Source organism: Dermacentor silvarum, chromosome 2, assembly GCF_013339745.2.
Source record: "Dermacentor silvarum isolate Dsil-2018 chromosome 2, BIME_Dsil_1.4, whole genome shotgun sequence".
Classification (NCBI taxonomy): Eukaryota; Metazoa; Arthropoda; class Arachnida; order Ixodida; family Ixodidae; genus Dermacentor; species Dermacentor silvarum.
In genome coordinates, this window is record NC_051155.1 from 82299509 (window position 1) to 82314896 (window position 15388).

The 15388-nt window shown below is 47.2% G+C and overlaps 1 protein-coding gene across 1 annotated transcript in view; it reads right to left on the bottom strand.

The window, feature by feature from the left end:
• Nucleotides 1-14518, bottom strand: part of LOC125943466 (uncharacterized) — a 61147-nt gene extending 46629 nt beyond the window's left edge. Inside the window, exons 1-2 of the mRNA XM_049662798.1 lie at nt 14421-14518; nt 9850-10159 (exon numbers count right to left, since the gene is read on the bottom strand). Coding sequence (XP_049518755.1) covers nt 9850-10159; nt 14421-14518 — 408 coding nt within the window. The remainder of the gene's footprint in view (nt 1-9849; nt 10160-14420) is intronic.
• Nucleotides 14519-15388: the final 870 nt, after the last annotated feature.

A 15388-nucleotide genomic window follows, 5' to 3' on the forward strand; every position in this document is an offset into this window, starting at 1 on the left:
CTATACATAACAATTCATTTCTTTTTTCTTTCATAAGCAATTTCCCGTCATGTTTAGTTGCGTATAAGTTATGTCAACACGCCTTCTCTTAAAAAGCAAGCTGTACTAGTAGCAAGCTGTGATTTTTTTCTCATAAACTGCTTGTAAACCGAAAACCTCATAAGCAGAGATTATTTACGACGTCGAAGCATTTATAAGCGAGGAAACGGGTTTGCAGTAAGAATCGGTGAAGCACATGGGTCGCTATTATGCAACATCAGCAGAAAAGCACAGGTGCACATGATGATCATGATTATTTCCGAACATAATATTTCTCATCGGAAGAAGACGCTTATCAAGATTTTCAATTTCGCATTGAGGCAATAAACTCGCATAACTAAATTCTGCCAACCGGCGCTCAGCAAGCATCAGCACAGGTATTACTGTTGTCGTGGGAGTACCATTTCCTACGTTCACGCATTCTGTGCACACATGGGGAGCACGCACAATACGCGTGTAGTTAGCAAGCACGATTACTTACCTTTCAAACGGTACGACGCGGTCGAAAAGCACTCTCCAAGTTCCCGGTGCTGCATCGACGATGTTAGTCCCAGTCAGCGCCTCCTCTATTTTTCTAAAAATAAAGGAGGCGCTGTCGCAGCATACATGCCGCTGCGTAGTGGACGAGCTCAGGCACGCTAATAATTCGCATGCTTTCTTTGCAACATGCACCCAAAACTTTCCACAACCATGACAAAAAAGACAACGCACTACCCGGCACGAAAATCGTTGGTCCACATTTGCCTGGCGCGCCACGCATAAGGCGAGTTTGCAGCAAGACACAAGCTATCTTCTCGCACTATTATTGAAGCTAACTACGTCACATTTCATTACCGCAAACTCAAAAACACACGATCAAACGCATCGTTGCAGCAGCGAAGCAGCTCGCACATCCAACAAACGCGTTGTAGGAGGAATGACAACGGCGCCACCTGCACACTAGTGAGGCTGTGGTGGCCTCCGTGATACATGAATATTAACTAGCCGTGTTGTGCCCAACTATGTTGCGAGACAAAAATGTTTAGCGTAGAAATAAATTCTGTAATGTATTTTTGAGGTTCTTAACGTGCATCCAATGCACTGTACGAGCGTTTTTACGTTCTGCCTAAAATCGGCCGTCACGTCCTCGAGCCCAGCGGTAGGGTGGCTAGCGTCGCAACGCCGTAGCCACGGGACTACGTTAAAACACTGTAATTAAACCGTTCAAAATTATGCATCTTTATATTAAAAGGTCTGTGTGCATTGACTGTACCTGTCATACCGCGTAATACGTTTAGGTTTGTCCTTACCAGTAATTGTTTAACTTGGCCGAAAACTGATTCGCATCCCGGCACAATTGGGGGGTCGCATTGCGTGCCTATATAAGATCGTACGCAAGTTTACAGAGCATGTAAAAAAAAAGGGGGGGGGGGGAACCGTGCCGTTATATGCGAATGTGGGCGTGTTGGTTCTGTCAGTGCTCTATGAATTGTTGTGTCAATGAATCTGTTCATGATTATGTCTGTGTATAAAATGGTTATGTATGCTTGTTAATGTGACCATGTGACCAAAAACCGAACAGTTGTGACTAGGTGCGTGTGTAGTTGATTCTCAAGTGCTCTATGAATTGAATGCGTATGCGTACAGTTGAATACTGCTCTAAGTGTATATATGACCATTGTGTGAGCTCTATTAATGAAATGTTATATTACAATCTCTGAAACTTAATAGAATGTTATATAAAAATGTGTGTAAAAATATTACGATACCTTCACACATGTTTCGCGTGTGGGAGAAATCTTTTGCACATACAATTTTTTTTAAATCTTTTATTGCCTGTAGCCTCCGAGACCATTGCTCAGTGCGTGCGAATCTCGAAGCCTTGTATTGGCGCCCCTAGTAGCTTTAATCCTACTTGCTAAGCCTATAGTCGTGTTGCTGGCTTCACTTGCCTGGAGTCGGCCATGTTGGTTTTGGAAAGGGAGTAACAGTTGCTCCCAGCCATGAGGGAGGAAAGTTCCTCTATTTAAAGACGAACATAGGGGACATCGCCGTTCCTCCTTTAAACGAGCAAGGGTCACTCCTTTTTTTTTTACAGTGTACTCAGTGATTAGCTGACGTCTTCGCTCGAGGTCTCGGACTTTGCAAGGAACCGTCAGTGACGTTTAAGTCGAAAGAAAACGCGTGTCCGTGGCATTTCAAGGCCCGTACTGTACGTTACGCCTTGATGGAGAAGACGTCGAAAGCATTGGACCATCCTAGCTGCCGAAGACGTCCTTATGCCGTTGAAAACCGCAGAGTGGGCAACGCCACTCGTACCTGTTCTAAAGAATGATGGGTCGCTCAATATTTGTGGGGATTTTTGGATGACTGACAGTGCGGCCACATCGACGGAGCAGTATCGTTTACCACGAGTGGATGATAATTTTTACGATGCTGATCGGCGTTTTCACAACGCTGGACCTTCGCCAGACCTACAACCAGCTACCGTTGGATGAGGTCGCCCAGAAGATACCGGTCCTTAACACTCAAAAGGCCTTTTCTGTTTTACACGACTACCTATTGGTGTAAGTTCCGTGCCAGCCATATTTCAGAAATGAATGGACGGTATATCTGGGTCACCGAAAAGAATAACGACATGTCACGGCTTCGGAAAGGCCTTCACAGACTACAGGAATATGGTCTTCGATCACACAAGGAAATGTGCAAATTTCGGCAAAGCGAAGTCACATTTCTCGGCCATCGTATCGACGCAAACGGACTGCGGCCAAAGGACGAGAACATAAAGGCCGTTGTCGAAGTGCATGAACCCACTCGGATGAGTGAGCCGAGAGCCTTCCTAGGTCTTGTGAATTACGGCAAGTTCCTGCCGAGTATGGCCACCATGCTTGCTCCGCTATACGCCTCCTCGCCAAAGGTACCAGGTTGCAGTGGAAGCAGCAATACAAAGAATGTTGTTGGCTAGTTAAGGAGGCAATGAGGCGTCCAAGTTCGTGGCCCATTTTGATCATGATAAACCGTTGCGGCTGGAGTGCGATGCGTCACCAGTAGAAATTGGTGCCGTTTTGTCCTACCGCATCAACGGTGTTGATTACCCCATCGGTTTCCGCTACAGGAAGCTACAAGGGCAGAATGTAATTACTTGCCGCTGGAAAAAGAGGCTCTACCACTCGTGTTCGGCGCTGCACGGTTCAAGGACTACTTCTCTTGTACGGGCATCAGTTCGTCCTAGTAACGGACCACAAACATTTTACTGGTTTAATAAATCCAAGGAAGGCGATACCACAACTGGCGGCCGCCAGAATTCAGTGTTGGTCCTTGTTCCTCGGCAACTACAGCTGTGCGTTGCAGTACCGTAAGGGCAGTGAGCATTGAAATGCCGATACCCTCAGCCGACTCTCACTGCCCCTGTTACACTGCCTCTCAGCCGACTTCCACTGTTACAGAGCGGCTAAATGACTATCACAACGAACACGAGTACGTTTTCTTTGCCCAAGGCCTGGAAGAAATGGCAATACGCACCTGAGAGGCCAAAGAAATTGCCGATCGAGACACCACTTCAACACAGGTCGAACAATGGATTTTAGAGAGATGGCAGCTGCTTCGCCCAAAGGATCAATAGCAGTACCGGCCGTACTTCAACACGTTGGAACTGGCCATAAGAGACAATTTGGTTTGCGGGGGGCATCGCGTTGTTTTACCATGGCGGCAAGAAGACGTTCACTAAGCTTGCTGCATGAAACTCATCCCGGTAAGGTTTCTATGAAAAGCACTTCCAGAACGCTATTTTGGTATCCGGTATTAGACTCGGACATTGAGCGACTGCCAAGATGATGCTACGTTTGTGCGCAGGCTTTCGCGATGCCGCCTGTGCACAAGTATCGGTGACGTGGCCGGCGACCGGGGTTGGATGAAGCCGCCTGCACGCTGATTTCACAGGTCCGGTGGACGGACAAATGGTCTTGGTCATCGTAGACTCGGAAATAAAATGGATCGAAGCGGAGCCATTGAACGTTGCCTCGTCGGAAACCACGGTCGGAGCACTAAGGGCATTGTTTGCAGGGTTTGGGCTTCCAACAACGTTCGTGTCTAAAAATGGACCACAATTTGTGGGCATAGTCTTTTGCGAGTTCCTGGTACGTAACAAGATACAACTCACAACAGCACCCTATCACCCACAGTGCTCTTTTGGGTTAGCCAAAAGAGCAGTGCACGCACTCAAGGAAGGACAAAAGAAAAATCCGGGAAAGGACTTGAAAACGTGGTTAGATCGTTTTTTGTTCAGGTACCGTCGAATACCCGGATAGGATGGCAAGTCACCAGCAGAACATTTGCTGGGTTACCAGATTAGGACGAAGACAGACTGCATCACGACCAATGAAAAATAGGCAGATGGCTCGCCGACAGTACACACAAGAGAATTTAATCCAGGTGTACCGGTCTGGATGCGCAGTTTTGGAGAAAGTCGTAGGTGGATTCTAGGGGTAGTGCACGACCGACCAGTAAGGTTACTGGATCGTGACCGTGGATTGTGCGTAAGGCCTCTAGCGCCGACATCTTGACCAGCTGAGACATCGAGCTGAATCAGAGGACAGCTCCCTTGGCGAGGAAAACAAGCAAGAACCAGCGGAATATACTGAAAAAAGGGCGCAAGGCAGTCCAGAAGAAACCGTAGAAGCGGCACTACTAAGCTTGTGAAGGTCAACACGGCCACAGGAACTGCGTGAACGTTATGGTATTAGAAGGGAAGAGATGATGCATTATCTGTAGGCAGTCATTTCAACGCACGTCGCTGCAACGTCACAGGCTTGCAGTAAAAAAAAAACACGCTGCTCAATAAATACTGGTTCTTGTTGTTTTATATGGCGTCTTTGTAGTATCACTGAGAGCGACATAACACCCACCGTGGAGGGAAATCAAATCTGCTACATCGTGCTCAGCAGCGGAACACCCTAGCCTTCACGTTGAGCACCTAGTTATTAGCAGCGGAGCTGTTTAAGGCGGCCGTAATGTGTGCCGCCTGCCACTGCGTTGCCTAGCAACTACCTCGTGGAGTGTCGCGAGCTATGCTCGGGAGAGAGAAAGAGAAAATGAGGGCGGGTAAGATTACGCTCGTCGCGCACTATGCGCGGGAGAGAAAAACAGAGCGAACGAGAGTACGCGCGTCGCCAACACCACTTAGGTGGTGTTGGCTCAGACTGTCGTATCCTTACGATTTGCGTACAGCCGCTCAGCGGAAAGCTAGCGGGAACGCTAATGCGTGAGAGCACAACGCTCATATCGGCAGCGGAACGAAGAACGCTGCCCACACTCCGCTACGAAGCCGTGTAAACGGAGCGTTAAGGTGTGTCTACTGGTTTCTCTGTCGTTTTACGGCCACGCTGAGCGCGCGTGACCGGTGTCTGTGAATGACGCGCTTGTCAAACAAGCGAAATCAATGCAGTTCATGCAGCCAGCGGTGTGCGTGAAATGTTAGCGGGTGGAGCGTAGGCAACGCTCTGCTAAAACTGCCTAATGCTTATACACTTCGTATAACCGATCAGCTACGCTGTGTCTTTAGCCTTGCGCCACTAGTGCAACCTACCCCAATTTTTTTTACAGCGCAGCTGTGTAAGGCAGCCGTAATTTATGGTTCGTATCAAGAAATTGTCACCAGGAAAAGCAGAAGGAGGAGACATGCGCACGCAGTCTCCTCCTCGCCAGCTCCCTCCCTTCCCGACCCCCGCCTCTCTCCTCTCCGCGGCGCGCTGAGCCAGGAGAAAAAAAAAGCTGGCCGATTGATATCGAGCGGCCAGCCTCCAACGCGTTCGGCGCCGGCAAGCAACAGCGTTCTTGGCACTGTGCCAACCTTGGTTAGCCTGCCTGCGTTTGTGGCAAGCACGGTGGAAGAATATTTAGGTGTTGACACTGCGCGCGAGCGAGCGTCCAGATTATGTTCGGCCGCGCGCGGGCGCACCGAGTAGCTCTGCTGCGAGCAGATAGAGGGCGCCGCGGCCAGCGGTCCCAGCTTAGCGGCGCCGGCGGCTTGGCATCCCTCTGCCTCCGCTAAATTTTCGTTCGTAGTGGAGTAAGTAAATCTCAAAGCGCGAAAAAAAATCGTTCTTTCACATTAAAGTGATAAGTGTACCAGGCTTCGCTAACATGAAGGTTCCTTGTGCAGGGCGTGGATGACGTCAACACGGATCAATCGGGCAGCACTCAAAGCCCACTGAAGTTAACCTCGCGCGCGCAATTTGTTTCGTCCGGTCTAGCCGTTCATCCAAGCATAAAAAAATTAAAGTGTTAGCCCACGTGCTACCCCTCGATCAGAAGAATATAGTGACTGCACCAGAAAATGTATTTCATGCTTATCGCTGCTTCCATTCACACTCAGAAAACCGTTCAATCATCGTTGCGCGAATTCAATGTGGCCGCGATATAAATTAAGAAATGAAACGGCGCAAGCTTCCGATATGCAATGCACTAATGCAAAGTGGCTGTTCATGGCTAGAATTTAAGATGAGAATGCACATCAGCTATGTAAAAACTCTTTCAAATGGGAATTTATTAGGCGGGACGAAGGCAGGCGTCTATCTTGAATTAGAGCATCACTACCACAGTTTACTGATAAAACCTGCGCAAATGCCTTTTTTATTCCAATTCCACTTAACATAGACCGTGTATATTATTCATTGGGCTTTCGTCCATTGAGGACTGAGTGACTCTTGCAGGATCTAAAAAAGAAGAGGTAACTTTCTTTTTTCTTCAATTGCATATGAGAATGTGCCAATGTAAGCGTGTTCGACAATGCATGCTACAGCCTGTCCACAAATACACTTACACCCACCACACAATAATCCCATAGACCTTTTTTTGCATAGACACAATACGAAAAAACTTGCGCATGAAGCAGCTCGATAATTTTAATAGGTGATAACCACCCCAGAAGCTTGTAGTCTCATACATTCCCACAATGGAAAAATGTATAAAAACATGCAAGCGTGTAATATACACCGCACGCGTATTGTAAGAAAAATTCAGTAGCCAGGATGGAACAAATTTGAAAATCAGGCACACATCTGCCCAGAAAACAGCAGTATTTTATAGGGTGCACAAATATTTCAAAATATGCAAATGTCACGTAGCTGGACAGAACCATAGTAATGTTGTTGCCGTCCCTTGAAGATACTCGGTTATTTTTTCCATTTCGCCTAATTAGATAATTAGTCGTATTTATTGATCAACTTCTCAATTACTATAATTAGATTAAAAAGTGTCAATGTGAAAATTGTAGAGCAACATCAAAGACTCCCGATACAGCTTTGTATTGCTCAATACGCGCTACCTAGAAGTGTTTTTCCGAGCATGAAAGAAGCCCACGAATACACGCAAAGTGCCTCGGCCGGCCAATCGAGCGGCAATTTTGCGTGTAGTCGCGGGTTTCTTTCACGCTCGGAAAACACTTTTACGTATCACGTATTCAGCAACAGAAAGTTATATTGGGAGTTTTCCACGCTGTTGTAGAATTCTCTTGTTCATACTTTTTATCCTATTATAGCATTAAAAGAGTTGATTAATCAATTATGAAAATAATTATGTAATTAAGCGGAATAAAAAATAATCTGAGTATCTCCAGGCGACGGCAGACAATATTACCTTGGTTCTGTCCAGCTACGTGACATTAACATATTTTCCAATCTTGGTGCATGATAGTAAACCACCCAGTATATATCTTTTACATGCAGCAAAATTTGCACAAACTACTGTGGCACACAGGAGGTTCTCTCTTCCGCAGCGGCTTTCGAGGTTTATTTGACGGTGTGAGGTTCTTTGGACAGTTTGGAAATAAGGTGGGAATCCTTCTATCGAGCGCTCCGAGTAATATTGCCACGTGTCTAGCGCGGCGATGACGACGGCATAAGACACATCGGCACTTATGAAAAACATAGCAAGAAGAAGAAGCAGTGACTTGCGCGCGCTATTTTAAAACCGTCCGTTCTTGTTACTGCCTCTGCCGACAAGTGCGTTTCGTTTGTCCCTCGAGCTTTCGACGTCGTGACAATATGCCATCGATATCGTATCCTCTGAAAAATGGCTGATGCAGACATGGTCGGTAGGCGTTAGAGTTCGGTCTGCCCTCAGATTTGCACGGCGCCACTGCTCTAGACGACCGCTGTCGGACGGCGCTTTGAATAAAGACACACGCTCCGCACAAGTCAGGTATCCAGAATTGCAGTTCGGAACGAAGCACTTTCTAGCCATTTCAAACGCGCCTCAGAAGGCCGCTGCCACTTTCGTCGAGGGCCCGTGGCGACAATACCCAAGCATACGCTCATGAAACGAACGCGAACAAAAATCGTGCTTCAAAACAGCGCAACCGCACATGCAAGCAGGAAGACGAAGCAGCGGCAGCACGCGCCTTGCCGCCGAGGCTGGGACCGCATACCGCAGCGCCCTCTACGACGGCGCCGAACCAGCTGCAACCAAGCCGAACATAATCTGGACGCGAGCGAGCGGCGCTTTCGCGCGCGTTGGGAGGAGAGTGTCAGCACCTCTCCTTATTCTTACACCGTGGTGGCAAGCCAGGAACGCTGTCGCTCGAAGACGCCGACGCGTCCAGCGCTAGTCACGCGAAATGTCGCGAAAGGAAAGGTACCTCCGAAAATGATCGCTCGAGGATACCTTCCTACATGCGTTTTTAAGTAAAACCAAGTGAAAACCTTGCAGCAACCAAGTTCCTTACTAGTTATCGTAATTATGATTGAAGGCTATGCTACGCCGGGCGCCATATAAGCAGTAGCGCCTGCAAAAAAAGCTTTGTTTTTCTGTCAAAAATTTTTTCAAAAGCGTACATACTGGGGCTGGTTCGTTCGTGACGTGAGCGGAAACAGCGTAAAATAACAAACGTGAGAAAAGGACAGAAAACACGGAAAAGAATAGTTGTCTGTCCGTTTCTCACGTCCGGTTATTTTGCGCGGTTCCCGCTCAAAACTTTTTTGTTTTTATTTCCATACGCTCGAAAAGGCTGCATAACGATAAATGCCTATATAGCAGTAAACCACAGTAATTTTGAGTTTGCCAAGTCCTTATGGTTTTCCGGAGAGTTCCTGCCTGTATTGTGACCAGCGCAATTTTAACAGCTTTTACCTTTAAATAGAATCATGTAAGCCGTTACTAAATAACTAGCATGAAGACTGATTCTGATTGAACCAGAATTCAAGCTTGTTCGAGACGGGGCACAGCCTACGTACATTAGCCTCCTTATGCAATTTATTGGCTTCTTTAAGGTTATACAACTTTTGTTATCTTCGAGATGTCAATCTGCTTAATTTATTAAAACGCTTTCGTATTTTTGAGACGCATGCCATATTTTGGATTGCCTCACATTTTCTGTCAGTTCACCAATAATTTTAAGAGGCAGGGGGCCCAGAGGCTAAGGTGTTTGCACGAGGCCGGCAGTTTGATTACAGTTCGCCATGGCGATATTCCGATGCTGGTGAAAAAAGAAAAACACAACGCCTTGGGTACTTGCTATTAGGAAAGATGTCCAAAATTTTTCTCCGGAGCCATCCATTACAGTGGCTCTTGAACATATTGTGTTAGTTTTCTACGCAGTGAAATTATTCAATGAATCAGTCAATCAATTTAGTCCCGATATAGATTTTCGATTACAAACTTTAAACGATGAGCCAGTTGCTCTTTCTTTCCTACTGATGTTAGTTCTGCTGTCTGCCTGTGCATCCCAGATATCTCGAACACCCTTGTTTAGCTTTCACATAGCGACGCACAAAGGGAATTAGCATTCCTGAAGCGCGCGCACAGTGCGTTTCGTGAGCAACTCAGCTCCCTCACCATGAGCTCCATGAAGAGAGCTGTATCGTTGGTGGCCCGGGCGTAGGCCACCACTAGCATGCCAGGAAGCAACCGGTCCACGATGTGCAGGCAGAGACGCCACTTGCGCGGGGGCACACGGCCGACCACAGCGTCTAAGGTCGCGTCGTCTACCACTCGACCCATCGCTTGCTCAGACGACTTCAGCTTGCGGCGTGGCATCTGTCGCGCTGCCGCGAAGAGTGACAGCTCCCACAACGCCTCCTTGGATAGCAGGAACGGTGACAAGTAGGCGGTTGCGTGGAAGCCGACGTACCGGTACACATGCTCCCTATGTTATCGCGCGCATGGGGTAGTCAGTTGCTTAGTAAAACTACATGCAGCGCCAAATGACCAAAAAGACGTCAGTTTACACATATGTCTCACGTACAGTTTGAGCAAGCTTTGTCTTGCCAGCGTAACAGCAGAAGAAACGGTCAACTGCAGAAGTCTATGCAAAGCGACAATTTCCTCAAATCAAAGTGAAAAATTTAATTCGAAATAACGGCAGCTGAGTCTATGTAGGTTACAATTGCTATCTCTTCTTTAAAGGCGCACTCATACAACCAGCCCTTCCAGATTTTCTGCCGCTTCATTGCGTCTGCACATCAATCCGTACGTGGCTTTGTGTCCACGAACCTCCACTGATAAGGCGAAAGGGCTGCGAGTTTGAGTCTCCACTCGTATGGCATTTTGATAGGAAAGTGAACGAGCTAATATAAATAAAATATAGCTATATCGTCAGAACATGCCTGTTTAATCTTACATAATCTTCAGAGCGCTGGTCTCTTGCTGCGATAATGAATTTCTCATGGATTGCACAAGCCTACTTCACCATTATGGCCGCAAATTTTCTAATCTCTTTACCTCACTTTCTCCTCTCTCGTCATGGGGTACCACTCCCTTTCATTTGCACACATTCTGTCACGATTCCAGATCATCAGCTGCCTGCTTTAGGCGTCATAATACTTTCCCAAATGCATATTTTCGTATGAACGTCACGCTCAGTATTTTGCTTCCGATCCCTTGGTACAAAGATTTTCGATTTACCCTGAGCTCAAGTCACAGTCCCAGAGGTTAGTGACCCTTAGTAGGCATTGACTGTTTGGTTTTGTGCGATGAATTCGTATGCTCGGGCCTATGACATTAGACTGCACACATATATGAGCTTAAGGCATTTTTCTGTAAATTTCCTTCTAAATATCCGGGCCAAGTAGTGATATCTAAAATACTAGAAGTAGGCTCTTCCAGGCTATCAACTCCACATGCACAAAAACGCCGACGTTCTGCTTAGGGCTGCATTGAGCCAAGGGTAGAGTTGCGAAGAGGATGTGGTATGGAAGGAGGAATCGCAAGTATAGGGGCACCAGTTCGTGTGGTGCGCTCCTGTTTTATTTGTACATCTAGGGCGACGTCCGCCGCCTTGTGTATACGTCGAACAAGATGTATACAGAAACACACCTTCAGAATTTCTCATATCCCCTATTGCGTCTACGTCACCTGAACCCACGCACTGCTTCGATAAGCAAGGCTACCAATTATGAACTTACTTTATTCTCCATGGCTGCGGAACTTTACCGTAGTTCTTTGCGTATTATTGCCCACATCGACGCTCAGAGATATTGTTGCTATGGTATCCGATACCTTGCTCTAAGTCATTTTCACCGTTGCTGCACAGGACAATGTCCTGTATAATCACATGTTAATCGGAAGCCCCGCTGACCCTCACATAAAATTATATCCTACCGACACTCTGAATATTTCTTCCGAGCGTACTACGAATAGCATCAGACACATAGTCTCTCCTTTTCCTCCACCCTAGGGCTAAAAATTTGTTCTTAAATACTTTTTTGCGAAAAATTAGGATAGCTTTAGAATCTTTGTCCAATAGTTCTTGTATTCACGCTTGGTTTCCTGTGCCACTGGAACACGCAATGCCAGCACGAGTGCTGATATTGCTACTAAATCAAATGTTTTTTATAATCAATTAAAACAAGATAGAGAGGTTGGTCATATATTGTGGAGATTTGTCAATACTTGAATGGCAACACTGATGGTATAGATCGCAAAAGTTATTTTCTTAAACCAGCCTGCAATATGGATTGATTTATACTAAATGTTGCCTTGATGTTATGCAAAACTTCCGAAAACAAGCTAATGAGGCCTATGATTTGTCTATTCATGGAAGGACATTTTCTTTCCTGATGTAACACTTTCGCATTTTTTCTTATCTGTGGTACACTTTAATACACGAAACACATTGTGCAGTCAGTCGCAAACTTCTCGAGTACTATAGCCCTGCTATATTTTCATAAACGTAGACTTTTTCATTCTTTTCCTGTAGCTTTTACCCTTGGCCTTGATCCGAAAGCGGCGCAGTGTACAGTTAATAAATAATAATTACGCTGTTGCGTTTATTTTGATTTGAATATGTTATTGTGCCAAAATTTGTAATAGTCGAATTTGCTTTTTCACAAAACTAAAAATGGAACGTAAACGCCTCATGAGTGTTTTAGGCGCAAGTTTCAGATTCAAAAGTGACAGATGCATACGGTCTCAAAATGGGCCCCCCTCGAATAAGTTGCGATGCAGCGGTCTTCTAACTTGCTGTTAGCAGCGCAACTAAAGATTTCGTGCGTGGCACGAAATCTTTAGTTGCGCAGAGATGGCCTAGCGGTAGAGCATCCACCTCGTATGCGGGAGGTACCGAGTTCAAATCCCGGTGCCGCCGGGAACCCACCGGTCGTTCTAATGGGTAGAGATGTCCCCTGGCCTGGTGCTCGGCTGTCGTAGGGGTCCACATCTCGAAAGAGGGCCCAATAGAGATTTCAGCTCTTGTCTCTGGGCGCCTCTTGTCCAACCACAGACGGCCTTGTAGACGAGCATCCGCCGCGGCTGTGGGAGGCAAGAGCTGCCGCCGGGTACCTACCGGTAAAATAGGTACAAGCGCGCTCCCGGCCTGGTGCTCGGCCATTATGGGACCTCAACGCTTGGAAAGGGGTGTTTGACCTCTACACGAAGGTGCCCCCACCTCAATAGGTGCTTGGGGCGCCACATGGGAAATGACCGCCGTGGGAGCGGCCCAGACATCACCTTTTTCCGTGCTCACGTTGGTTTCGACGGGAATACAGGGCGCAGGCTCCTTTCCCAAGCGCATCACCCCTGAAGAAAGCCGAACGCCGGGCGGGGAACGCCGAACGCCGCTTGTACCCATTTGAACCAGTGGGTGCCCGGTGGCGGTGGCGATCGAACCCACAGCCTCCCGCAGCCGAGGCGGGTGCTCTACCACTAGCCCACGGCTATCAACCAGCTCCTCTGCACCCTTCGATGTCTTTTGCGTAAGTGCCATCCTGCCGCGACGTGTACACGCCTATGCCTGCATTTTAAGGTCCTCTCTTGCTGATAGAGTTAGATGCTGCTCCTTCATGTAATTATGCACTCTGCATTGCCCTATGCACTGCAGTTCGCGCGAACCCCTAATCCTGGCTTTCTCAACATGTTGTGCGTGACCCAAGCTGTGCTGCAACATTGTGTCCTCGGTTCTTTTAACAGCGAAGCTGTTTAAGCCAGCCGTAATTTGTGATACGTAGCCATGGTAGCCATGGTTACCCGGGACTGGCGAGGAGTAGGAAGTGACCGCGTGCATGCGCGCGCGGTCACCTCCTCCTCCTCCTCGCTAGCTCCCTGCCTTCCCGACCCCTGCCTCTCTTCTCTCTGCGGCGCGCTGATCCAAGAGAGAGAAAAAAGGCGGAAGCTTGCACAAGGCCGCGCAAAGCTCAAGACACAGTGAAGCTGGCCGATTGATATCGAGCGGCTAGCCTCCAACGCGTTCGGCGTCGGCAAGCGACAGCGTTCTTGGCACTGTACCAAACTTGGTTAGCCTGCCTGCGTTTGCGGCATGCGAGGAGCGCTGTCGCTCGTAGGTGCCCACGCGTCCAGCGCTAGTCACGCGAAATGTCGTGAAAGGGAAGGTACCTCCGAAAATTATCGCTCGAGAATACGTTCCTACATGCGTAGTTAAGCTAAACCAAGTTAAGACCGTAGTAGCAACCAAGTTCATGCCTAGCAGTAGCAGCCAGTAAGCTTCGCTGTGCCTAAGCTTTGCGCGACCGAGTGCAAACTTGCTTGAATTTGTATTTTAAGTTACGTGGGCAGCAGTGCATTTGTAAGTTGTGCCACGATTTTATTCTATTTTAGTTCTGTTACGCCACCGTCACCAAAGAACGCGATAAAGCGGTGAACGGGTAATTAGGCCGTCCTTCTATCGATCCCAACACCAGAGACGTATATACGACGAAGCGCGAGCAGACAATGCTTTCGTTAATACTGAGCGTGTAAATATGTTCAATTTATAATGATGTGACATTGTCCAAGAGGAAAATAGTTCTTGCTTGACACAAATTTAGTTCGACATCTTTGAAGTATCCTGTACACGCTTGCCCTCCTCGCCTATCTGGACCTATTTAGAAGCAGCGAATAGGCAATTTGTTTGTTTTTATTCTTGCTCTACTCGACATCTCTGCTTATATGAGGTCATGTTCTTTTCCACTTACGGCATAGTCCGGATGAGGGTTTTGATAACAATTAGCAGCTCCGGGTTCTTGAGGAGAACTGGTTGGTTGTCACCAATGTAGCTGCCGGATCCATTCATGGCTTGGAATAGCTTGAAATCACAAGAAATTGCCTCTATTAATACATTTTATTTATAGCACATTCGCTAAAAGAGGCGCATAATTACATAATTTGTAAGGCAAAGGCATTCGAGGAAGGTGAGTGTGCATCACACACATTTTGCCTCAACTGTATTTTTTTTTTTTCGTTTAGTACGAGCCCCTCCGCCGCTCCATTTAATGACACATCTCACTTGTCAATCTCCTTGTAGCGATGTTGAGGAACACAGTTTAATAAAACAACGATATTTTTTAAGGGCGAACCTGTGCCCACGACTCAAAGTCACTACGGTCATGAAAAATGCCCGTTAGTCGCGTTCTAAACCTGACCTCGATCTGTCTTCTACGTTCTCGTCGAGTGATGCCTCGTGCGCGTGGCACATGCGAGCCGGGTCCAACCATCTACTCGTGCCATGGTGACAATGGCGCGCACAGTGTCCAATACGAAGGGCGATTGGCGCGCTACTTGAATGTGGCCAAGGTGTCGCGGCAATATCAACTGCGGGTCTTCTACTCTTTGCACCGCATGCTCGAATTTGCAGGAACAGGCACATTTGGCGAACTTTCCCTAGTTCCGTGCTATATACATTAGTATATAGCCCCGAATTCTTGCAGTATGTAATATACTGCAAGAATACAAGCTAGTGAATATAATTTCCCTGCATACTACGTTCACTCATTGTAAGCCCAATTTTCTGGCAGCCATATAGTAAATGCACTAAAAGGACCCCCATATATCCAGTAACAATAAACAGGAATTCACTTTAGGTACCACTTGACTCGTCATCCTTATATCGAAACACCACGGGTTTTGTGTGGTGTTCGGTTCCAAGTCATTCCTCCTTCACCAA